The 26,662-nt window shown below is 41.2% G+C and overlaps 1 protein-coding gene across 1 annotated transcript in view; it reads right to left on the bottom strand.

Moving 5' to 3' along the window:
• The window catches only part of tenm1 (teneurin transmembrane protein 1), an 873,954-nt gene that overhangs the window by 66,632 nt on the left and 780,660 nt on the right, over window positions 1-26,662 (bottom strand). Inside the window, exons 24-25 of the mRNA XM_041195427.1 lie at window positions 25,979-26,345; window positions 20,537-21,047 (exon numbers count right to left, since the gene is read on the bottom strand). Of these exons, the coding sequence (XP_041051361.1) occupies window positions 20,537-21,047; window positions 25,979-26,345 (878 nt within the window). The remainder of the gene's footprint in view (window positions 1-20,536; window positions 21,048-25,978; window positions 26,346-26,662) is intronic.

Here is a 26,662-nt window from a genome sequence, read left to right as displayed (position 1 = left end):
AGCCCACCCACCATTTTTAAGTAAACGATTAAAGGTCAATTTAGCTTGTTTACAGGCCAGTTGACTCCAATTACATAGTTGGCATTGTCAGCAGGAAGAAGTGGGCAGCCTGTTTCTTCAAAACAGCTTTTAAAAGGGCTGCAAGGAGGCGTAGTGGTACTATCTCCTGAGTCAGACCCTTTGGGGGCAGCCCCAAAGATAGTACCCACCTTTCCTCCTCCCTGCCTGCACTGTAAAACCCACAGCATCACCCCTCTCTGCTCCCTCCCTAAGGTGCTTGATCCCTCCCCACCCAGTACCCTGACTTACCTGAGTCTGGGATCCATTGGGGTCTTCATTCTGGGTCTGCTTGCCATCCCAGCAGTGCCCACTACTGACCTGTGGTTCTGCTGGGGCGGCAAGAGCTCCTGAGGGCAGGATTTCCTCCCAGTGAGGGGTGGAAGTCCCACGCTTTCCTTGTTGCCGCCCACAGGGTGTTATTGCTGCAGGGTGGATTGTTAGTCAACGCTCGCCCCGTAAGTTCCAGCCCAATATCTCCTTAAGTGGCCTCGGTGTCCTACTTTGTTTTATTATGCTCCTGTGAAGGACTTTGGAATGTTTCATTACTTTAAAGTTGCTATATAAATATAAGTTGTTGTTGTAATAATGGCACACTAAATTAGGGAAAAAAAACACGTTATTTTATTTTTCAGCATCAGTTTCGGGAGACTGGATGAGTCTCCCTTGTTTATACTTCTTCCCAACACATCAGGTGTAATTTCCTAGAACTCAAGCACAAATGGATCTCTGTTGTTGCTGGAACAAAATAAGTGGTCAGTTTATATTTGTTACTGTGGACAATAGTGAGAGGAATCCCAGCTACAGTTTTTAAAACATTAAAATAGGAGTAAGATGATTTGGCGATAAAGGATGATTGTAATGAGCATGCAGTCAAATTCTTGTAATTCACTGGTTTTTGTATCACACAGAGAACACTATAATTATTCACAACAGTTCCTGGCAGCAATTTTCAACTGTCATCCATTTTGCACCTGAAAAACGGATGGCAACCTCAGCCACCCTTTAGTTTTCCAACGCCCCCCAATGTAAATGACTTGGAAGCTGCTTTTATCACAATTTGGGGTCCAACGTTGGTTGTAGGATGACATTTGCCATTTTCAGCTGCACCAGATGCAATCCACCCGCCTGTACCAGGTGGTGAATGGCCTAACCAATGATCCCAAAAAGATCCACTATAGACCACCCCAAAATGGTCTACATTTTGTGGAAAGTTTTAAAAGGGCCAGGAAGAGTAGAATGTTCTTCCTGGCCGGTTACATATATTGTGGCCTTGTGCTTAGCCATTGGGTGGTATCTCCCCTCCTCCTGATGGGCATCCTCCCCTTTTGCCATTGATCTCTGGCTCAGCTTGTACTCAAATGGCTGTATTTGTCACCTCCCAGTGTTGCGATCCAGCTGATATTGCTGAGTGTTTGGCAGCTTACCCGATTTATGCTGAAAGGGCCTGAATATAAACCGAATCTTGTGGTTTTCCGACAATGCAATTAGCCATATCTGATTCGAGGTGAAAATTTATTGGGTAATACTGGTCAAGATTACGCATTAAAGTCTTTGAAGTTAAGCTTGAACAGAACTTTCTGATTCAAAGGCAAGACTGCTACCACTGAGCAAGGCTGACACATAGCTATGCCATCTCTAGCACGTCAACCTGCAGTAATAAGAGTGGCTTTAATGCCACCGTCATGTGAATTTGGTGGTGGGCAGCGTTAAATCAGGTGGGATGGTGGCGAGTGGGGTCCCTACTGCCTTCCCACCACTGCCCCGATTAAGACCGTGGTGGGAAGACCTGTGGACGGCCTTCTGGTCTGCCTGCATTTGAGGGCTTAAGTGGGTAATTAATGCCCACTAAAGGGTCTCATCCTGCTGCCGCTGGTATTCATCCAGCAGCGGGTAGGAGAATTGCCATGCGGGAAGCCCAAAAAGCAAACTCAGTTTGGTGGGTTGTATGAGTTGGGGCATTGAGTTGACATGGTGAGAATGAGGGGCAATGGGAGTGGGTGTGGGAGTGAGGTGGTGTGAGGGGATAGGGCTGGAAGTCTTAACTGCTTTTATTACGTTTGAGACAAAGTCCCAGAGAATCAAGATGGGGCTTCTAACCAGTCTGCCTTGGCACTCGCTTTTCCCCGTGGCCATCCAGGGCCTACCTCTTGGGGTTCCTTGTTCAAACGCACTCGGTGCCTGATTGAGGGACCCAACATCGGGGAGGGAGGAGACCACCTAGAGCCACCCCTGCCCTTGCTGCCTCCCCCCACCCCACCCCTCCCCTGTGATCGCCCTCCCGCAATCACTCACTTGTGCTTGAGTCCATTGATGATTCTAAGTCTTGGCTGGGTGTAGTACCAACAGCAACCACTGCCTGATGGTGCTGCCGAGCAATGAAGAGCTACCAGTCTCTGATTGGCTGGCAGTTCTAAGCAGGCGGGACATCTGCCCCTGGTTCCTTGACCCTGGGTAAGGCCGGCCACTGGCCAGTTAGATGCCTGATTGGCACTTCAATCGGTTGGTCTTCCAGAAAAGCAGCGATGCTGAGCTCTTGATGGAGGCTCCTGTCGCCTTGCCTCAATTAAACACCATCTCTTGTTTTAACAATAACTTGTACTTATATAGCACCTTTAATGTAATTAAACATCCCAATATGTTTCACAGGAGTGGTAGAAAGCAAAATTTGACACCAAGTTGCGTAAGGAGATGTTGGAGCAGGTGATTAACAGTTTGTCAATGAGGTAGGCTCTAAGGGGCTAAAGCAGGAAAAGATAGAAAAGAGACAGAGAGGTTTAGAGAGGGAATTCCTATGTCTTCGGAAACTGAAAGCATGGCTACCAATAGTGTAGTGATTAAAATCAGGGTTGATCTAGAGGTCGGAAGTAGAAGAACATGGCTATCTTGGAGATTGCGGGCTGGAGGAGATTACAGGAATTACATGGAGGAATTTGAAAACAAGGATCCGAATTTTAAAATATGGATGTTGCTTGTCCGAGAGCCAGTGTAGGTCTGCGAGCACATGGGTGATAGGTGAACAGAAGTTGGTGCAAGTCAGGACACAGGTAGCAGAGTTTTGGATGATCTCAAGTTTACAGAGGGTCACATGTGGGAGGTCAGCCAAGCATGTGTCATGACAGGCATGATTTTCCAGTTTTAAATTTTTATGCCACATGATCTTTCAAAGGAACTATAGATGGAATATGTCAACTCAGTCATCTATCCACAGAGATGTCAAGCAAAATGACTGCAAGCTAATTTGCAAGCAGCAACATATTCCCCACTCTCCCTGGGTCTAGATGACGGTTTTGTCAGGCAAAGAATGTTTCTTTCTGGGGTGCCCAAGTGCAGTGCATTGAAGATAGCACCTAGGAAAAGCGTGGTTGCCAGCCTCTGACCAGAAAATGCATTTTTGTTCTCTGTGGCAAATGTGCTGATGTACCTTTGCTCCTCATACCCACTGCACACAGTAGCACATCCACTTTGGAATCCATCAAATGAAGTTAGATTCCTCTCCAATCTACTACTTGGCCATCAGCTCGCTTCCATGCCTTCACATTGGGTTTCATTTCACTTCATGTTGTGTCTAAAACAATTTCTTCCACCGCCCCTGCACAGTCTTGGCAAAGGGTGACAAGTAGTTAAAATCCATTTGACACTTTATAAATGCTGAAATCATTTTGCAGCACCTTCTCTTTAAGTGCGCATGTTATTTTTATATTATTTCTTCATTTTGATAGCTGTTGGTGCAAAGCCAAAACCGTGTTGGGATCTGATTCTTGGTATTCAAATTAGCTGACAATGCAAAATTGAGCGATCACCTTAGTGTGCTTTGGGGCAACTTGGTTCAGGCAGCCAGCCACTCCTGGCACATATATTGCTGCATTTGCAAAATCGGGGCCAATATGAACACAGCTAGGTGATATTCGCTGTAGACACTGAGCATCTGTGGTTTCTATTGAATCTTGTACTACTGTGAATAAGGAAGTGATGGATGCAACAATTTGCATTGCAGTAGATAATACACTATTGGAAGCAGAAACTTCCTAAAGCTAAAATGATAGCTTTGATAACATTTTTTTTCTTCTTGGGATATGGGTGATGCTGGGCAAGTTTGCATTCATTCCCTATTCCCAGCTGCTCATGACCAAATGGCCTTACCTATATTCAGTGCATTTAATTGTTGCTTAAGGTAATGTGGAGTGAATTGACTGGAACATTGTTATATATGAAGAGAGGATCTTGTGAGGAGACTGGGTCCACCTGGCAGATGGCCAGACACCTGGGTTTCTGCTTGACCACATTAGGCATGCTTGGCTGAGAGCTAAGGTCAATAAAAACATTAGTTCAGCTGTGAATCTGTTTTGACCAGTGAAATGAATTGTTGACTTTGCTTGATTGGCATCTTTAAGTGATTATAAGTTGATTTTTGTGATCTCTTTTGTCAATGACTCAATGTTTATTTGGACAAAATTAAGAAGTCTGGTGTATTTGAAGCCTCTGATATTGATACTTTATGTTTTGTCCGATTGACACTTTTATAACATTGTAGGAACAGCATTTTGTTTTTCAAAGACGCTTTCTGAATGGGTGTTTTTTTACTCAGTGATTGGTTATGTACATAGTGCATACTAGGTGAATGGGCATGGAAGGGGAATGGATTGTCATTGATTTGGCATAGAGTATGAGGGACCATGGCAAGTGGCTGGGTGGCATGAGTTGGCATCGAGTTGTCATGGTGAGTATGAGGGGCAATGGGAGTGGGTATGGGGGTGAGGTGGTGTGAGGGGAGAAGACTAGAGGTCCTAACTGTTTTTTATTGCAATTGGGACAAAGACCTAGAGAACAGCGGTGGGCCTTCTAACCAGACTGCCTTGGTACTCGCCTAACCTGTGGCCACCCAGGACCTGATTCCATGGTGGACGGGCCTAACGCCATCTTACACCTGCCCCCCAACTCCCCCCAAAGTGTAAATTTGAGAGATTCGGGGCCTTTTAAACCAAGGTGGATCTGTGGAGTCAAGAAATTTCCCAACTCAAGCCACCAGCCTCTGCAGTGAAAATCCAGCCCCCAAAGTACATTATTAACTGTAAAGCATTTTGAGATGTCCAGTGGTCGTGAAAAGTGCTATAGGTACAGTACCTCAATTCTTGCAACCTTGGGACCAAGGCTAGATTTTGCCGGATTTTAGGTCTGGTGGTTTGGGCCGTGGGCAGTTTGGGTCAAGCCAGGTGGGGTAGGGTCAAGAGTTGCTTGGAGCGTGGAATGGAGTTGCGAAGCCATGAATCAGCCTGGAGCCACAATTTGCCAATGCAGCCCCCAGCTGAATTGTCAAGATAAGTCTTTTTTTGACTTCGTCAATTAAAAATGATGTATGGAGCATTTTGAAAGTGTTCGGTTTTCAGACAACCCTGGCTTTTGGACAGCTGGATTTGAGATGCTGTACCTGTATATAAATGCAAAGTTTTTTTTGTCTATTTGACGAGAAAGATAATAGTCCTTTTTTTTTCTCTCACCTCTTACCTCTGTGAATTGTACATTCACATAAAGGTGCAAAATCCATAAGCCTGTGAGTGTCGATAAAACTGAAAACCTGACAATGCTCTGGCTTACTCCTAATTTGGTAAGATAACACACTCAAGGCCCATTATTCCGTTTCACTGAACTGGAAAAAGGACCTTTTACATTACATTTCACATTTTTCAAGCCTTGCTTTTTGAGCACAGTTCCTATGTTGTTTCTGCATTTCCCCATCCGCCTGTGATTTATTCCAATGCGCCATCAGACTGTCATCAAACTCAAGTGTTCTCAATCAACGACAACCAAGTATACCTCTCAAGAAATCAGTCTGAAGTACTCAGCTCAAGTATTATTAAAATGTACCTTAAATGCATTTGCATAATCAAGAGATTTTGTAAATCCTTAAGACATGGGTATGTTTGAGCAAGCTTTAATGCTAATAGCCAGGAAATCAATTTAAAAAACTTTTAGTCCATCTAGGTTGCAAAATTGGTACATATGTGCATAGTCCTTGTTTATTTGCATTTTCTGCCTCACAATCCCCTTCATCAAGCGCTAGCGTCAAACTTTAGTAACTGGCTCAAGAAAAAGTGATAAATCAGAATTCAAGATACAGGGAGTGTGGAAACGAAACGCTAGGAAATTACCAGTTAGCAAATGTCATTGACTTATGAATGCAACCAATTCAAAATGACCAGTTAAGAGAGCTCATCAATAAAAAGAAAAGCTCAACCAATCAAACAGCTTAAAATACTTTAAAAATGTATTTTTGGCTACTATTTTCCCCTTCAGACTGCTAAGAGTTTAAAATAATATTTGTAAAAAAAAAACATTTTTCACATGTGCATGTTTAACTACTACTTTAAGAACTGTCTTTTCAATTTTTGAATATCTTACCAGCAATTGAATATTTGAAGTGATAGCGCAGGATGGGGGAAGTTGGCCTATGAGGCTTCTGCTGGCATTATCCCATCATCTGGAGCTACCAACTCTAATGGCATTTTTCCTTTCCCTGCCCCTATTACTTTAGATTTTTTGTCTTCAAATACTTATGCAACAACCTTTTAAATGATTTTATAGTCCCTGCTTCAATAGCCACTATGTTCTAACTGCCCTCTATGTGAAAAAAATTGAATTTTCTGAAAATAATTTTGAGCCCCTATCCTTTGGTACTAATTTGTCAAACAGCATAAAAATCTTTCAATATTTATTCTGTTACAGCTTCCATTCTCTGAAAACTTCCATACTGTTGTCTTTAATCACGGAAAATGGTTCATCTTCAAGGAACATTCTGGAAGAATTTGTGTTTTAAAAGACACTCCCTTAAAGGGTTATGCAAGACTCTGATTGCTTTTCCTGGAAAAAACATCTTTTTACAAGAAAAAGTAATTAAGCAGTTTTAAGGAAGCTGGGAACCTCTCAACCCTGGTGGACTGTGTACAAAAGGGGTCACATGGTGGTTTATGGCTCTGAAAAGAAACATGCCTGGAAAACTGTGTTTAACGAGTTGGTTTTGGTTTTGCTTTAAAAGGTCCAATTGCTTGTGAAAAAGAAGACGGCAGTCTTTTTGCAGTCCAGGGCCAGTCCGCAGCCAGCTGTGAATTTCAGCTGCTTCTCAGTTGATCTGCATGCTAGAATTGAGTACCTGCAAGTGTTCCTTGAGTCCGCCTGAAAAGCAGTGCAAGAGTCATTGACTGTTTCACAGATCAGCACTGAGAGACCAACCGTGTAACCCAGACGCCATTTCAAGGACTCCACTATCTTTAGTTTTCCTTTGAACCATTCACTTTTAACCTTTGGCAGAATTCCTCCATTTTTATTTTATTTTTTGACAAGACTGGTTTTATAATAATCTAATAATTTTGTTGTTTATTGAAGAAACCTGGTCATTGAGTGGTCATTCTGAGATTAATAAGGAAAGCAGCTATTTGGGCACATAACTAGCTGGAGACATCCTTAAAATATATATTGTGACCCGTGGAGTAGTGGGACTAGAGGTAGACAGTGCACTCCTCCCATCCCAGCCATAACAGATGGCTTGTAACTTTTTTATTTCACTACAAAAGCTTCAATATTTCTAACTTTAACTTCTCATTGCCGATATAATTCTATGACTTTTTGCTGGACCTATTCCATGACTTTAACACTTGCCCTAAATTGCACACCCAGAATTGCACATAATACTCCTACTTAGGCCAAATCAATGCCTTGCACAAATTCAGCACCATTTTCTTAGCTTTTGTATTCAATATACCATAAATAAAACTTGCAGATTTCTCTGTTATATTATTGTTTAGAGTATACTTCCTTTCACTGTTGTGATGAAAGTATAATATTTTTCATAATTTTTTAATGGTTTATTGTGAAGTAGATTTATGGAGATAAGTATAGTTGGGCCTGTGTGATTTAATTACATTTGTAGTCAAGTAGACTGCAAGCTTGAAATCATCAAAAGAAGCTATGTGCTTGACATGCTAATCAGTAAACATGAAAGCAGGCTTAGCATGTAAGGAGTGAGGGGAATTTGTATTTTTCAATAAATGAAGGGGTATTTGGATTGTAAAGGGATGTTAGTCCATTTACAACTAGCCAGATAAGCAGGGCTAAGGAGTGTGTTTATTTTTTCCCAAAGGTTACTGACAATATTGGAAACATGAAAGTTTTTATATTATGAGGAAGATACAGTTTCAAAGACATATGGAACAATAGAATTTACATATTAAAAAGAAAGCAACATATATAAAGGAGAATAAAAAGCTATGTGGGAAGAAGACCATATAAGATCTAACAGGAGTGTGTGAAATAGCTTTAATGAAGCTTCTTGCCATGTGTGCATGAGTCTGCTATATAACAAAACTGAAGTTGGGGAAAAGCCATTTGGAATTTCACTATCAAGTGGGTATAGTGTTAACTTATTGGTTCTGTTTTAAATGTAAAATCTATTTTGGACTATTGCCTTAAAAGGGGTGTAACCTGGGGTCAGGTTAATTCGGGATTTTATAGCAGTAAGTATTTGTAGTCTTACATATGTGCTTTAAAATATTTATTAACAAAATAAAAGATTTCATTTAATTTTTAAAATCTCTGTAAAGGTCTTGGTGGACTTATTACTTCTGAATTCAGTGCACACATCTTGTAATAAATAAAAATTGCAAAACAGTTGTGATAGCCTGATCAAGTTTCCCTTGTGGATTTGGTCTGCCTGGCACATGTCATCTGCACATTTTCTTTTTCCCTTAGGAATACTAATTAACATTTGTCTACAATGGACTACCTCTGCCCACTACCTGAACAGGTCTAAGTCCTCATGTAGTCTCCCACATATTTTGCTATGCCCATAACTTGGTATGATCATCAATCTTCAAAATAATTCTTCTTGTACCTATGCCCAAAATCTTAAATATTTTCAATGAAAAACAAAAGATCCCATCATAGATCCCTAGGGTGCATCACTACCTATATCCCTCCAACCCAAAACAATATACATTTGTTTTTACTCTCTGTTTTCTATATCCTTGCCACCTCTCTGTCAATGGAGATATAATCTATCTTAAACAATATATCTTAATCTTTTACTCCTAGCTAACTCTCAGAAACAACTTTAGCTTCTGATGGTAGCATAAAACAAATGATTTTGAATCAGCCACTCATTACACAATTTGCCTATTTCCCTGTCTATTAACTTTAATGGAAAAGAAAATCATGTAGGGTGTATAACAGGTGAACCTGCCTTTAAGGCAAGATTCCCTTTTTAAACTAGTCAATGAGCAGTGGCAAACACAATAACCCAGATTTTGCTGTAGTAATGATTGCAAAACTGATAGCGTTTACTGTCATTGCTGTGAAAATGACAGCAACATCTGGCATCTGCACATGTGCTGCAGAAATCCAGAAATTGCTGCCAGTGATATCCTCCACATGATGCAATGTCAAAGTCCTTACAGTTGGACATCTTAGAAATCGCTGAATTGATGTGAACTTCAACTTTTTATGCTATTAGTTTCCCTGTAAAAATCCTTGCAAAAGTTACACCTCAGTGTCACTGGATTTTTAATGGTCCACTAAATCCTGATTGCTGCTGAACAATCTCTCAGGCCCTGACAAGCTAATTTTATATTTGTGGAATGTAGATTCTTTCCATTATGATAAAATATTCCATAGATTGTTAAAATAATTTTAAAGTTTATGAAGTTTCTGTTTCTACCATAATCAACCCCAATCTTTATTTCATTCTCTGTAAAATTCTTAAAAAGTAAGGATTATTTATCTTTTTACTTCCTACTTTCTTGTTTATGAGAATTCTTCAATGTGATTAGTTGCTCAGCCTGCTTGAAGATAACACTGTCACTGGACACTGCAGTTCTCTATAGCTGGTGTCAGAATCAAATCAACATAGAGAAAGTGGAAATACAGGCCACAGAGATTGCTAGATCTTTGAAGTGAGTGGCAAGCACTGTCACTTTGCAGCAGACTGCAAAATCAAATTCAAAGTCTCTGCACAGAAATATTAACAAGTCATTTCCATGATGGAATAGGAGCCAGTAGAGGGTGCACGGTGCCACCGTACTTACAAATGCAGTACAGAAACACTCTGGAAAAATTTTTGAAAAGCACATCGCTTCAAGCTAAATAGGATATCTTCTGTTGCACAGTGAGATTTATTTCAACCTATCACAGTGTAAAGTGACTATACTGTTGTGACCGTTCATAACCAGTCCATCTTTTATGCCAGAGCATCTAAGATCATGGATACAGGTAACTGTGGCATCAGGTTTTCAGTCGTTTTATTATAGCAACACAGTAACGAAGGAAAGTTAATCTCAATTACATTTTAATTAGAGGATGAAATGGAAAAAGACTGGAAAGAAAACATTAAAATTAATGGCAAAATGATTGTAGACCACAGGCTAACACAAATTAATTCTTACATATTCTAGTTAATTTATTATTTGGTCTTTATTTATGGTTTATTTTTAATTGTTAGAGGTCGAAATTGCACTACAGACAAAATGCTTCTGCATAACGTATCTTTGCTAATTCTCCTTGTTAGATATAAGAGTTGGGGTTTCTGGTTTTGTTTTTGGTTGGAGCGTGGAGAAGTTAACTATTACAAAAATCAAAGGTGGATCCTTCATGCTTATAGGGTCTGCAGATAGATTCATTTCACCATACTGCCAAAGATGTCAGGCACTTCTGCATTAATAGGGATTGACAAAAGATTCCAACCCCAAGGACTGAAAACATAACTCCCCAGGACTCTGCAGCCCATCTACCTAGCCAAAGGTGGAGCACACACTGGCCCAGACTAATACTGTTAGTGACTGGTATGAACCCTAGGCCTGGGCAGCTCACCAACAGTGACAGAAATTGGAAATGAACATGTGTTCTCTAGGCATCACAAGCAATCGGATGGATTCAATCATATTTGTGAATTTCAACGTTTAGGGAAAGGGTTAATGTACTGGCTACAAGCTCACAGCAATGTTTGTTATGTGGAAATTGGATGGATGCAATACTTGCTAATTATATCGATTCTTGCTAATTGCAGTGATATACTGCTGAATTGAATAGAATAATTAGAATTGAATAGGACAGTTAATCACAACAAACTGTTTGAAATCAGCGTAGGCTGATTGAAACCAGACAGGTAATCACAGAAGGACAAGAAACCATTCTTATATGGCTAAGCCAATGCAGGACAACTTCACAGAATCACAGAATTGTTATGATGCAGAAGGAGGACATTCGGCTCTCCAAATGAGCATTATGACTTAGTACCATTCTTCTGTCTTTTCCCTGTAACCCTGCACATTGTTTCTATTTAAATAATCATCTAATGCTCGCTTGAATGCCTTGATTGAATCAGCCTCTGCCACACTTCCAGGCAGTGCATTCTAGACCTGAACCACTTACTGTGTGGAAAAAGTCTTTTCTCACACCACACTTGCTTCTTTTGCAAATCACTTTAAATCTGTGCCCTCCCATTCTCGATCCTTTCACAAGTGATAACAGTTTCTCCTTATCTTCTCCCCTCATGATTTTGAACACCTCCATCAAATCTCCTCTTAGCTTTCTCCTTTCCAAGGAGAACAGTCCCAACCTCTCTAATCTATCTTTGTAACTCAAGTTTCTCATCCCTGAAACCATTCTTGTAAACCTCTTCTGCACTCCCGCCAATGCGCTCACATCCTTCCTATAGCATGGTGCCCAGAACCGTACACAATACTCCAGCTTAGGTCTAACTAGTGTCTTATATAAGCTTATCACAGCCTTCCTGTTCTTGTACTCTATGCCCCTATTAATAAAGCCCAGCATACTGTATGCTTTATTAACTGCTCTCTCCATCTGACCTGCTACCTTCAATGATCTATGCATATACACACCCTGGTCTTTCAGCTCCTGCATCTCCCTCAAAATTTCACTCCTTATTTTATATTCTCTGTCCATGTTCTTCCTACCAAAATGCATCACCGCACACTTCTCCACATAGAACTTCATCTGCCACCTATCTGCCCACTCCACCACCTTGTCAATGTCCTTCTGAAGTTCTATACTATCTTCCTCACAGCTTCCAATGCTTCCAAGTTTCGTATCATTTGCAAACTTTGAAATTGTCCCGTGCACACCAAGATCTAGATCATTGATATATATCAGAAAAACTCTGGGGAACTCCACTGCAAACCGTCCCCCGGTCTGAAAAATATCCATTGACCATTACTCACTGTTTCCTATTACTCAGCCAATTTTGTATCCATGTTGCTAAGAAACCTACAGCCAATCATGTACCCAACTAACCAATCCACATCCAGAAGAGAATTGTGCTTGAACCCTTTCAAAAAGCGTATTCTGTATGTAAAGCCCGAAATAGACCCACACAGGAGCACTCATGAAAGAAGACAGAAGATACATATCGAAGGGCAGAGCTCCAGAAAGAAGGCAGATGATACGTACTGACAGGAAGAGTCCTGGTGAATCAAGCAGGAAGACCTTGGTCAAAGATCAATCCCAAGTGACCTAGAGTCATCTCAGATTGATCACTGAGGGGGAGCTGTATGATTTAATTGAAACTGATTTGCCTAATATTCTCAATCAAGGCGTTAGATTTAGTGGGAGATTGTGGGCAGAATCTTGCCCTCAGATGGCAGGAGGGCCCCACCTGCTTGGTGGTGGGTGGACAGCCGACCCCCACCACTGAAATGGGGCCTGCCGCCATTTTAAGTGGGCAGGCCAATTAAGGCTCGCCCAGCGGCATCCCCGACAGGAAGTGCTATGCACTCCCTGTTCCGGGGGGGTGCGGGGAGGGGAATCCCCATCTGTCAAAGTGTGCTCTTTTGCGCATGCGTGCGAAAGAGTGCACTGCTCTCTGAGACAAAGTGCTGCCACAGGGAGATTAGTGATGGTGTAAAAAACTTTAAAAATAGAAACATTAAAAAATTAACATGTCCCCCCATGTGACAATGTCACATGAGATGGGACTTGTTAATAAAGAACACATAAACTTTATTAATTTTTTACAAAAAGGACATGAAACTTCATCCCACCAGTGGATGAAATTTCATGAATAATGTGAAGGTCGCTGGGGCTCCGGGCCTGTCCGCCAGCCTTAAGGTTGGACAGGCAGGTCTTTATTTATTTTAATTAGCCTGTCAATGGCCTCAATTGGCCATTGACAGGTCGGTGGGCAGACAGCAGATTTCACTGTCCGCCTGCCTTACTAAAAATTTAACTGGACTGGGATGACGTCGGGGGTTCCTCCCGACATCATCCCGTGTCATTTTCCCCTCGGCGACCGGGCCCCGCCCCCAAATCGCCGAGGGGAAAATCCTGGCCTGTGTCAATTGTAATTCTCAGTCACCGAATCTAAGAATGAGGTAACATCACTGACAGACAGCTCAGTATAATTGTCACCTTTATGCAATCCAGCATGGAACCACTGTGCGCATGCATTAAATGGGACTGCTCGCGTCGGTGGAAATGTATCTGATTACTGGAGGCCCAAGTGAGAAGTGGGTCTGGTCATGTGATATACACATGAAATAAGCCTGTTTGTGCACACATGGGGTAGAATTTTCTCCCCCGTTGGGAGGGTGGCGCGGGTGGACGTGGACCCATTCGGCACCCACGATCGGGTCCACACCACCATTTTACATGGGCGGGCCAGTTAAGGCCCGCCCAGTGTGATGCACGCCCGGAAGCACCAAGCACTCCCTGCGCGGGCGGGTGGGGGGTTCCCTGAGTCAGGGCCTGCACTCGTTCGCACATGCGTGTGAAAGAGTGCAGAAATCTCCCTGAGGCACAGTGCTACCTCAGGGAAATTAGTTTAAGTTCCAAAAATTTTAATAAACAAAAAACTTAAGACATGCCTCCTCATGTGACAGTGTCACATGAGCTGGGACACGTCGATGAACTTTAATGAAAAAATTTATTTGATTTATAAACCCTTCATTTAACCTCATCCCGCCCGTGGATGAGGTTCCATGAAAAATGCGAAGGCCGCCTGGATCCTTCACCTGCCCACCAACCTTAAGGTTGGATGGGCAGCTTTCTCAATAGGTTTAATTAGTTCATTTATGGCCTTAACAGGCCTTTGACAGTTTGACGAGTGCGCAGCTGACTCGGATGTGCGCCCGCCGAACTGAAAATCTAAATGATATGCGGTGACGTCAGGACGCATACCCAATATCACCCCAAGTCATTTTAACCTCGGTGAGCGGGCCCCGCCCCGCTCGCCAAGCTGAAGATTCAGCCCGTGAAAGTGAGAGATCGATTATGCATTTATAAATGAGAAACAGATTCCTCCACAGGCCCATAAATGAGAAACAGCTCTGCTCACTCACCTATGAAAGAGCAACATGTCTGCTCACTCTTAAGCACCCACTTTTATGGCTTTTGTCTTAGCTGAGCGTAACTTTACTTGCCGTCAGACATGCTGAAGTAAGCCAAAGTAGAATGCACAAAATGGCTGTGTGAATGTAAAATGTTCAAGGAGGTTCTTTTATATTTTGTCTCCATTACATCCAGCTCATCTGCTCAGAATCTGAGGTATTTTACTAAGTGCAACCTAAACTGAAATGCTTCACTGTGCCTCCATTTGACCCCCCCGGAGTCATTTTCTCTCTGTGTGTCACCTCCGTCTCCTATTTTTATCATTCCAATCCCATGTCTTGCTCTGAATCTTTTGTATTGTGTATTAGTTCCCCCACAAGCCAGATGTGATATTGCAGGTGCTCTCTGCATAACATTTCACTCTGCTAGTTCTATCATAAGAACATAAGAAATAGGAGCAGGTTTAGGTCATTCGGCCCCTCACCCTGCCCTGTCAGTCAATAAGATCATGGCTGATCTGCCCCAGGCCTCAACTCCTCTTTCGTGCCAGCTCCACAGCCAAGTGCTGGTAAATGGGATTAGGTAGGTAGGTAGGTCAGGTCTTTCTCACGTATTGTTGCAGACTAAATGGGCCAAAGGGCCTCTTCTGCACTCTGTGATTTTGTGATCCTCATACCCTCAGCTCCATGATATTTCAAAAATCTATCTACCTCCTCTTTAAATACTTTCAGTGATCTGGCCTCCACAACTCTCTGGGGTAGAGAATTCCAGACATTCACTATCCTTTGAGAGAAGAAATTCCTTCTCATCTCAGTTTTAAACAAGTATCCCCTTATTCTGTAACTGCGTCCCCTAGTTCAAGATTCCCCCACTAGTGGATACAGTTTCTCAACATCTGTCCCGTCAAGCCCCCACAGAATCTTGTACGTTTCAATAAGATCACCACTCATTCTTCTAAACTCAAATGAATAAAGGTCTAAAAATAAAAACAAAAAAACTGCGGATGCTGGAAATCCAAAACAAAAACAGAATTACCTGGAAAAACTCAGCAGGTCTGGCAGCATCGGCGGAGAAGAAAAGAGTTGACGTTTCGAGCCCTCATGACCCTTCGACAGAACTTGCGTTCGAGTCCAAGAAAGAGTTGAAATATAAGCTGGTACCAGCTTATATTTCAACTCTTTCTTGGACTCGAACGCAAGTTCTGTCGAAGGGTCATGAGGACTCGAAACGTCAACTCTTTTCTTCTCCGCCGATGCTGCCAGACCTGCTGAGTTTTTCCAGGTAATTCTGTTTTTGTTTTGAATAAAGGTCTAACCTGTTTAGCCGTTCTTGATAAGTCACCCCTTCATCTCAGGAATCAGCCTAGTTAATCTCATTTGAACTGCCTCCAATGCCAATATATCCTTTCTTATATACAGGGGCCAAAACTGTATTCCAGTTGCGGCCTCACCAACACCTTGCACAGTTGTAATAAGACTTCCCTATTTTTAAATTCCAACCCCCTAGCAATACAGGCCAAAATTCCATTTGCCTTCTTAATTACTTGCTGCACTTGCATGTTAGCTTTTCGTGTTTCATGCTCAAGAACACCCAGATCCCTCTGTGCTACGTTTTTTTGGTGCCTCTCTCCATTTAAATAATAGTCTGCCTTTTGATTTTTCCTACCAAAGTGCATGGCCTCACACTTTCCTACATTAAACTCCATCTGCCAAATTGTTGCCCACTCACTCAACCTATCTATATCCCCTTGCAGATTCCTTATTTCCTCATCACAAAATGCCCTCCCACCTATTTTTGTACTGTCAGCAATTGTGGATACATTACACACTGTACTCTCCTCTAAGTCATAAATATAGATAGTAACTAACTGAGTCCCTAGCACTGATCCTTGTGGCACTTCAGTAGTTATGGCTTTCCAACCTGAAAAAGAGCCATTAATCCCAACTCTCTGTCTTCTGTGTGTTACCCAATCCTCAATCCATGCAAATACATTATTCCCAATACCATGAGCTCCTATCTTGTGCAATAACCTTTTATGTGGCCCCTTATCGAATGCCTTTTGGAAATCCAAATACACTACATCTACCAGTTCCCCTTTATCAACTCTACTTGTTATATCCTCAAAGAATTCTAGCAAATTTGTCAAACATGATTTCCCTTTCACAAAATCATGCTGACTCTGTTTGATTGCATTGAGCTTTTCTAAATGTCCTGCTATTTCTTCTTTAATAATGGACTCTAGCATTTTCCCAATGACAGATGTTAGGCTGACTGGCCTATAGTTTCCTGCTTTTTGTCTCCCTCCCTTCTTGAACAGGGGTGTTATATTAGTGGTTTTCCAATCCTCTGGGACCCTCCCAGAATCCAGTGAGTTCTGGAATATTTCAACCAATGCCTCCACTATCTCTGTAGCCACTTCCTTTAAAACTCTTGGATGCAGGCCATCAGGTCCTGGTGACTTGTCTGCCTTTAGTCCCATTAGTTTCTCCAATACTTTGTCCCTCGTGATAGAGACTGTTACAAGATCTTTCCTCCCATTAGCTTCTTGCTTATCTGATATCCTTGGAATATTTATAGTGTCCTCTACCATGAAGACCAATGCAAAATATTGGTTTAAATTTCTGTCATTTTCCTGTTCCCTGTTATCAATTCTCCAATCGCATCCTCCAAGGGTCCCACGCTCACTTTAGCCACTGTCTTTCTTTTTATATCCCTGTAGAAGTTCTTGCTCTTTGTTTTTACATTTCTTGCCAATTTACTTTCATAATCAATTTTCTTCCCTTTTCTTAGCTTTTTAGTCATCCGCTTCTGGCTCCTAAAAAAATCCCAATCCTCTGGCCTACCACTAGTTTTCACCGCTTTGTATGCCTTAGTTTCTGATTGGATACTCTATTTGACCGCCTTTGTTAACCAAGGGTGGTTCATCCTTCTCATCGATTCCTTTTTGACCGGGATAAATTTTTGCTGAGCGTTATGAAATGTCTGCTTATGAAATACCTGCTCATTGTTCTGTATCTGTTAATTGGTGCATGTTGGAGCTCTTTTTTTCCTGTGCACTGAATTATTTAGCAAGTACCAATAGTGCTTTATCTGAGAGATAAAATAGTCTTAGTAGGGATAGGAGCATTTCTGACTAACACAGCCTTTCAGTGAGACTTCTTTTTATAATGTAGTGTATTCTTATTTTCTGATGGTTTTTGCAGGGGATTGTTTTTCCAACCATACATCAGGAGGAGAGGTACAGAGATCTGTTTGTTGAGATGTTTAGAGGGCTGTCGTTTAAACACATACATAACTCCACTTGAATTTATGTCATTACATTGGCCTCATTGTTTCTTTCTCAGAGTTATTTTTAGTCTTATGATATTAATCTGTTTACCAAGAAGCTCTGCTCCTCAATCAACTCATTCTGAGCTGATGAAATGGACCTAGAATTACCTCAATCAACTACATTGCATGTCATTTATAATGTAACTAATTGTAATGAGTGCCTGCCCTTAATCAGTATATTTGAATGGCATGATTTAAATCATCTATTTGCATACACCAAGTAGATGATCTGTTTACAGTATTAGACTTGAGCAACATAACTACACAATTTTGGACATTTATGTTGCATTTATGGTTAAAAAGGCGAGTGACGGGGGAAAAGTCTGAGCTGGCTAGAAAAAGACTGTATTTTACTGACTGAGACTGCGAAGGAGCAAGTGCTGAGCACTGGGAGACTGATAACCTTGAATATTAGCAGATGATTGACAGTCCTTGTGCAGGAACGGCAGGGCGTCAGAATATCAACAACCCCAAGCATAAGTGGCCAGGTATCAGATGATTGGCAGTGTCAAGCCCAGGCACAGAAATAGCAGCCATAACTAAATATAAAGAGAGTGAGCATTTTGAAGAGAATTGAAAAGGAGGGTGGGGTATTTTCCTAACTGGAATAAATTATTTAATTAACAAGCTATAAGTCAGCTTGCAAAGGAATAAAGTTTGTTTGCCATATTCAAATGATTTGACAATTAAAACCAAATTTGCTTTTCGCTTAATTCAAATTCAATACTATAGTCGATTTCAGCACCAAAACGTCTGAATTATTGGGTGTAGACCACATAGTGAATCCTGCATTGAATGAAAACCTCAAAAATAACAAAGACAGTTAGCACTGATTTTTTGATGTAAGTTTTGCAATGTACTTAATAGAAATTTTTGAAGAAGTGACGGAGTGGCTAAGTAAAGGGAGAGGAGTAGATATGGATATGGGTTTAATAAAGCATTTGTTACGGTATCTCACAGATAAACAGCATTTCTAGGAGGAAATGGGACAGCAGGGATAGAAAGTTAGTTGACAGACAGGAAATAAAGCATTAGGGTAAAGGGTTTTGCTCAGACTGAAGAAACATCAAAGTGTTGTATCCCAGGGGGTCAGTGCTTGGTCCAGTTTTGCTCTCAGTATAGGTTCTTGATGCGGATTTGGGCATCAGGGATAATCTCGCAAAATTTACTTAATACATGAAAATAGAAGGTCCTCCTCATACTGTGAGGAGGACTTCAAGTGAAACCATGAAGAGACAGACAGTTTATCTGAATGATAAACAGGTGAAAGATGTAATTTTAGCAGGATGTGTTTGAGGTAATGAGCTGGAATCTGCTGTCAAAATAACGGTGAAGTTAATGGTGCTCACTGTTATTTATACTTAAATGATACAGAAACGTCAGATGTTGTGAAATGCAGAAATCTATAAGTTGCTGTCCTAGATATGTCATCTTGCTGTCTGCCTCAGCATTGGAATGTGTTGAATGACATGAGTTGCTGTATTTTTTGTGGTAAATACAAACAAAACCTGTCCTCAGAAAATTCAGCCATGTCCATTCCTGTTGAAGTACACTTTTAACAACCTCTGTGATACTGAAAATGAACTATCACATGGATAGAATATAATTCCTTCGTGTTCTAATTGTTATTAGAGATTTTAAAACTGTAAAATGTAAGATTTCTTAAAATTTACTTTTCCTTTCTATTTCTGCTTTCTCTCACCCTCCCACTCTCTTTTACTCTCTGAATTTCTCTTTCTGTAACTTATTTGATCTTGAATTGACCTCCTCTAATTCAAACTTCCAGCTCAGTCTTTACACTATTAATTTCACCATCCTTCAATCTAATTACCTAAGGAGATACATCATTACTTGCCCTATTCACTCAGGTCCCAGATGCCCTATTTCCCTTGCTATGACATTATTAGCTTGCACTTTCAGCAACTTGTCATGCAAAAAATTAACCTAAACAAGCAAAGATAAGTCTGACTTACAGTAGGTGGTGTTAGATGTCCTGCAACAGCAAATTAAGGTCCAATATGTTTCAGGAAAATAAAACTGGAAAAAGGCCCTGAAGGATATGGATGTACAGAGACTGAGGGGTTCAAATATATGCAAGTTCTAACAGTTAAAGCTATGAAAAGGCCAGTGGGAACTATCCATGTGGAGTATGGGAGAACCCTGGCCCTGAAAAGGAACTTTTTTCATTTATCTTGGGGAGCATCTTTGTCCTTCAACATAGCCACCAACCTGCATTCACCTGGTATAAAAACAGAAAATGCTGGAAATACGCAGCAGCTCAGGCAGCATCTGCAGAGAGAAACAATTAACAGTTCAGGTCTGAAGAAAGATCATCAACCTAAAATATTAACTCTGTTTCTTTCTCCACAGATGCTGCCTGACCTGCTGTGTGTTTCCAGCATTTTCCATTTTTATTTCAGATTTCCAGCATCTGCATGATTTGCCTTCACCTGGTGGTGGCTTTCCTGGGCTAAAGTATAATTGAGGTCCCATTGTCACATTAGGGAAATTTGCATTGGTTTATGCGGCTCCTGGCTGGTACCTAAGCTACCTAACTGCAGTGGGCAGTTAAAATGATGGCCAGCTGGACTTCAGTGCAAAATGGAACAGTAAGGCAGAATGCTTCATTTTATAGGCTGCCCCAACCCTGTCCCTTTCCCATTGCTTCCAGGTAGGTTGGATTAAAATTAATTCCCAAGTGTTAATGATACAACTTTATATTTTAACAGATGCAGTGCAAAAGTGGATAGCTCTACTTATTGTAGCAAGTAAATTTTATAAACAGAAATCAAATATATAAGAAACACTAACAATATCTTACTCGTAAACTGTTGTCCAGCCATTTTCATTGTTCTTTGTTGCCAGCAGACCGGTGTTGCCATGGTATGTCATCATTGCTAAGTCATGGCCCTGGGCAGATACCCTTTTCAAGGCCCCATTGTTGCTGATAGTTAACCAATATACCTGACCACCAGGCACCACAAGCCATTGAGGTGCACCATTAGCATCTCTTCGAATATGTAGTGAATTGCCATTGTTGCCGGTAATGGTGCTAACGTCGCCCTCACTTGTGTAACTGAAGTTATAAACATAATCTCCCGTTATTAAGTTCAATGTATTCAGGTGGGTCCCATTAATGTTAAAGAGGTACAGCTCTTGATCTGCTGGTGAAGCCACTTCATAAACATTCAAGTGGTTGTAGCGGGGTTTATTCCTCCTCACTGCTCGGATGCGGATGTTGGCAAGGTCCGCTATGTACAATGTACCATCTGGAGAAACGGCCAAGGAGGTTGGTGTTTTCAACTTTGCATCCTTGGCATAGCCACCATCACCTAGAGAGAGGGGAGAAGTGATGATATTAATAACAACAAGAGTGCTTTTTTAGATCACCAACTAGAAACCGTTGGAATAAATATAGGAGTCCACACAAATGTGATGATACATTTGGGAGAAAAGTACAGTTAACATAAAAAGCTACTACCCTCTCAAATCTACAGCCATAGTTTGTGCAAACCTCTCTACCCTGTGCCAATCCCCCTCAATTCCCACCCCCACCCCCCAATCCCCCGAACACCTCCCATCAGCTGGAGAAACCCTGTTTATTCTGTGGCTATTATTTTGAGAATCTGATCAGCCAGTTGTTAATAGATTACCAACTTCCCCATTATTAAACTTCCTTTATTAATTACAGCTATCAGAGTATAGTCATTTTTGTAAATTTTCTTTTCGTTTTCTGAAAGTGTTGATACTTGCTGGGATGCAGTGCAGTGAATGCCAACTGAAGATTGATAACTCCCCCATCTGCCCATTCTTTAGGCGAGAGTCTAAATAGTGAGCATCAACAGGTTATTTGACCATTGAGGGAAATCACAGCTGAGTTAGAGCGTATTCTCGCCCCACAAGCCTATCAGCACAGGTATCAGAATCCCAGGCTGATGTTTCACTTCCCTCATCAGGGATGCTGAAGTCAATTGTGCTTTACAAGTGCATCAACTAGCTCTGCAGCAGCTTGATGAGCACACATCTTAGAAAATAAGTTAAAAAATTATGAGATTATACCTTGTGATACAGAAACAATTCATTGAGAAATATATTCTAACGTTCCTTGGAGTGATGATGATGGCAAGAAAATGCTGTGTTTTGATAGCCCCACGGTCATTGTCACAGAGACTACTGTCACTCATGCTTACAGATGAAGAATAGGTATGTCTATGAGCTATCAGAGTGTGTCTGTTAACCATTGAGTACAAGTCACAACCTTCAGGAAGGATAGGGAATGGGACTATAAAGAGTGAGAAAGGGGGAACAAAATTTAATTTACATTTGGCAGCAACATCCACACAGACTACAGTCAATAGGAAAATCCTGCTCCTAGACCCTGAATGATACGCAACTATACTAACAGATCTGTCCTATGAGGTAGCATAATTTTTGGTTTGAAATACAAGGCATAGTTATTTTCCTAGGGTAAAAAGCAGAAACAACTTGGTAATACCAACGTGTAAAGTGAACCCACAGGCAATATTCTATTAACCTTATTGAATTAAATATTTGAAATTCATGGCAGTGCAATGAATTCTGTCTCACTCTTTGACAGTTGCATGTCAGTCATTTAACATAAACCACAGATCTATATCTTAAAAAATATAATTGTTATTCGACTTTGAAAAAATGTTGTTCCAATTTTATCCCCTCTTCTTCTGACTTGCTCACTTCTCATTCTATGTACACTAGCAGTTCTCCAGCACTTTTGCCCAACGTGCTGTTCTTCAAGTGTCAGCCTTGACAGTGCATGCTGACAGACTGCTTCAACGTGGAGGACATGGTAACTGAGCCTGATCCTGTTCTCATCTGTTGTTCACATTCAAACTGCATGAGTCTCAGGACAGAAATCAGGAGTGGAAAAACTATAGTTCACTTCAACCATGCCGGCTGAGAACAGTTTACTCTGTACAGGCCATGTATTGAACTGGGGACATTCTAGTCCATATTCAAGCATTGGAATACTTGAATTATATAAGGAACAAGTTATGAGGAATTTCTGTTCACACAGTAAGACTCTCCAAATTTCTAAAGGGAGATTGCAATATTTCAAAATGCACAAATCCAAATTTTAAAATGAATAAAGTTTGGCCCCAGTGCTCCAGCAACAATGAGCTGTAAAGCCCAGAAGGCCCCAATGTGGATTTCTGGACTCTGCTCAATTAGTTGATCTCAACTTGGTAGCAAGGAGTGAGTGTGCATGGAAGGCGAAGTGGGGGAGGGTGGAGGTATTTGGAGAAAGATACAGTTAATCTCAAGGCCTTTGGGTAAGGGAAGCAAAAGTTGTCCATGGTTCCCATTCTTTCTGGTTGTGCAGTTAACCCACTTGGAAAGTGAATGAGTGTGCATAAAGGATTGAGCTGGGATGTGATGGCTCCAAGATGGATGTGCTCATTAATTCTCACTCTCTAAAGTCATGCATGATGAATGGTCACTTGGGCCAAAGACCCATAAATGCCCATGGAACTAATCATTAGGGTAAAGAGGGGAGAAAATACAGAAAACAAACAAACTAAAATGCATGATGAGGACAAGAAGTGATAAATGGATGCCTTTTGCTTTTGATATAGAAAAAATTCAGAGTTTGGAAAATGAATAACAATTAATATGTGCTTCAATTCAATAGACCTTTACAATCTGATTAGGTGTAAAGTCATTATTTCCATAATAGATGTTATAGCTGATTGCCCTGAATCTCATCTGTAAGTTATTAGCCATGGTGTGTACTGCTGTGAGGACTGGCATTGACATTGTATGTGCCATTTGTGGGCATTCCCTTACTTCAAGTATGTTGTCCAAATTACAGCCAATTGTGGTGGCTTTGGGGAATAAGGTGAACTTCAAATTCCTCATTCTCCTAATAAAGAAGACACCACATAATGGACACACTGTCTAAACTAAAGATCAATAACCAGTAATAACTTTCAATGGCAATTGTTAAATCTGTCAATAAAACATTTAGTAGATTATAGTGTCCACTGATCATGGAAAGCTTCCAGCAAACAGGTAGACATCACATGGTCAGATTCCGTGGTTATTCAGATATGTAGTAGACATCTAAATATGGCAAAGTAACTGCAGGAATTCTTTGCTGTAGCTTTTCAGGATCTGTGCAATATAGGGGCAGAATTTTCTGCCTGTCGGGCGGGTGGGCCCGACCCAATCTCCGGCGGGCGGGGAGCCGATACCTGCTGGAGAAGCGGGCCCCGCCCCCATGTTACGAATTGGCCCGCCCGGCGTGATGTCCGGCGGGAAGTGCAATGCGCTTCCTGTGCGGGCAGGGGGAATTCCCCAAAAGCGAGAGTGCGCTCTTATGCACATGCGCACGAAAGAGCGCACATCTCCCTGAGGCAAAGTGCTGCCTCAGGGAGATCGCTGACACTTATAAAAATATTAAAAATAGAGAAAAAAAAAATCCCTAACATGTCCCACTCTTGTGACAATGTCATATGAGATGGGCCATTTTCATAATTAACATAATAACTTCATTAAAACGTTTAAAACATTACAAGAAACCTCATCCCGCTGGTGGATGAGGTTTCATGTTTTTTCTATTTGCCACCGGGGCTCCTGGCCAAGCCGCCAACCTTAAGGTTGGACGGGCAGGTCCTTTAATTGTTTTAATGATACTGTCAATGGCCTCAATTAGCGGGCGCACAGCTGATTTTGCTGCGGGCCCGCCTTCCTGAAAATTTAAATGGGGCGGGATGATGTCGGGGGTTCCACCCAATGTCATCCCGTGTCATTTTACGCGTCGGCGAGTGGGCCCCACCCCCTGCTCGCTGATGGCAAAATTCTGCCCATAAAGTTCTGCACTTCTGACATCACCCAACAGCTGAATTTTCATTGGGCCTCAGAATAGATATTAGAGGCAGTGCTTAATAAGTGCTCTCCAATGAGCCTAACAGGGATTGGAGGGACACTGGGAGTGGAAATGATGAGGGGGATGCCTGCAGGTCTCTGCCTTAGATCAAATCTTATGCTGTGCTGGGCTAAACACAAAAATATAAAGCAACCTTTGACCTTATCGATTCTACTCAAGCCCTCAGGACTGGTAAACAACTGTTGAATCACTGAAATTACTGAGCTGCAGCAGTGGCCTTTTTCCCTCATCCAAGGAAACATCTGGCCTATCAGCAGAGAGCCTTTAAAATAGATTCAGTGTAAGAGAAATTATTGTAGTGACAAAATCAAAATGTTGAGCCACAAGTGCAATTCAGGATTTCTTGCAAATTTATATATTGTAAGCTTAACTCCAAAACCATTTTAAAAAGGGATTCCTTTTTTATGCTTACTTTTGATTCTCATGATGTGAAAACACATTATTACAGAAGCTAATAAATACTTATCAGCAGAAAAGCAAATATCAAAACTAAATCTTTGTCCCAATTGAGTTTCGGTTTTTTCAGAAATTGACAACATTAATCATCATTAGTTTCTCTCCTCTACACTGTTCAGTAGGTCAATGATCTAGTTTTAAAAATACATATGTGATAGTACAGAATTATCCCAATGTCTTTTTCCCAAATAACCAGAGAGACCAGGGTTAAACCAATGTAGAGTGAGAACAGAACAGGATGGAGTAAAATGATCCAGCTTACTTCATTATTAATAGATCTCTGTAAAAGATAAACAGTCATATGCTATATTTCTGTCTTTAGGTAAACCCAGTATGCTATCAGATATTACCATATAATCGTTAAAAAACCTGAATTGTGTAATGCTTCACCCGAGTGAAGTCCAAAGTGGGGAGGAAGGGAGAATCGGGTAGATATTGCTGTTTAGGGGCATGAGAACAAAATGGTTGTAGAAACTCTGCTTGGAAATCAATTGTGTGGAGGAAAAGTGAGAATTCTGTGACTGGGCTGAAAGAATATTTCCAATATCTAAATGGGTGGGTGAAAAATCGAGATATCCTCTTTTTTGTTTTAAACATGTTTGAAAAGTAAACATTAGCTGTTTAGTTTTCAATTATCCAAATTACTGGGTTGTTCACAACTGGAATGTCCAGACAGATGGACCTTACTCAACCAGAAAGTATCTTTCAACCATTCAAATCATTTAGCTGAAGTGCAGCTGCATCATGTGGCTCACATGGAACATAAACGCTGACATGGACCGGTTGGGCCCAATGGTTTGTTTCTGTGCTGTAAATACTGTGTAATAATTAGTCATTGGATTCAGTGGTTTCTGAACAAATCTCAAATTAATATAGCATTACCTGAGAAGCAGTTGCAGTTGGGGTCAATCTTGCAGTCACATTCTGTTGATGTGCCAGCAAAAATGAAGATCTCACCATTGGTAGTGACCTGCTGTATGCGGTTGATCTTTCTCTCATCTGTCTCCGCAATGTAAAGTACTCCACTGTGAGAAACAGCAATGGCTCTGGCTGACTCCAGCGTGGAGTGAACAGCTACCTTGCTCATGGGAAAATGGTTGATGCCTGGTACCTGGCAATGGATAGGCCGGCCTGCAACAATCCGTACACGACTGGTTTCTGAGACCTGTAGTACAATGTTGTTATCGAGCACGTAGAGGGAATTATCGATGGGGTTGACAGCCAGATCAGTCGGCCATTCAAGGCGCACCTGCAAAGAGAAATGATTCGGACTTTATCAATGATCTGTTTAAGAATGACAAATTTGGTCTCCAATTTCTTTATGTATTTGAGCAAAGGCAAACATAAATTTTTCTTGTTATATCAAAAATGACTTCATGTATTTTTTGGGCTGAAACCACTGGTTGAGTTTTAAAAGGCTGAAAAACACATTTCAGTGACTTAAAAACAGCAGCTTTTAAGATAGCAGACCATTTCATTGACTGTACCTTACAAATTCCAAAGTCATTAAAAACAGAATCAGGTTGTCTAGAAAAACCCATTAAAGACAATTACCTTAGAGGAATG

This window comes from Carcharodon carcharias, chromosome 9 (assembly GCF_017639515.1).
Source record: "Carcharodon carcharias isolate sCarCar2 chromosome 9, sCarCar2.pri, whole genome shotgun sequence".
NCBI lineage: Eukaryota > Metazoa > Chordata > Chondrichthyes > Lamniformes > Lamnidae > Carcharodon > Carcharodon carcharias.
The sequence above is the reverse complement of the archived record's forward strand: the minus strand, read 5'-3'. Positions and strand labels throughout refer to the sequence as shown.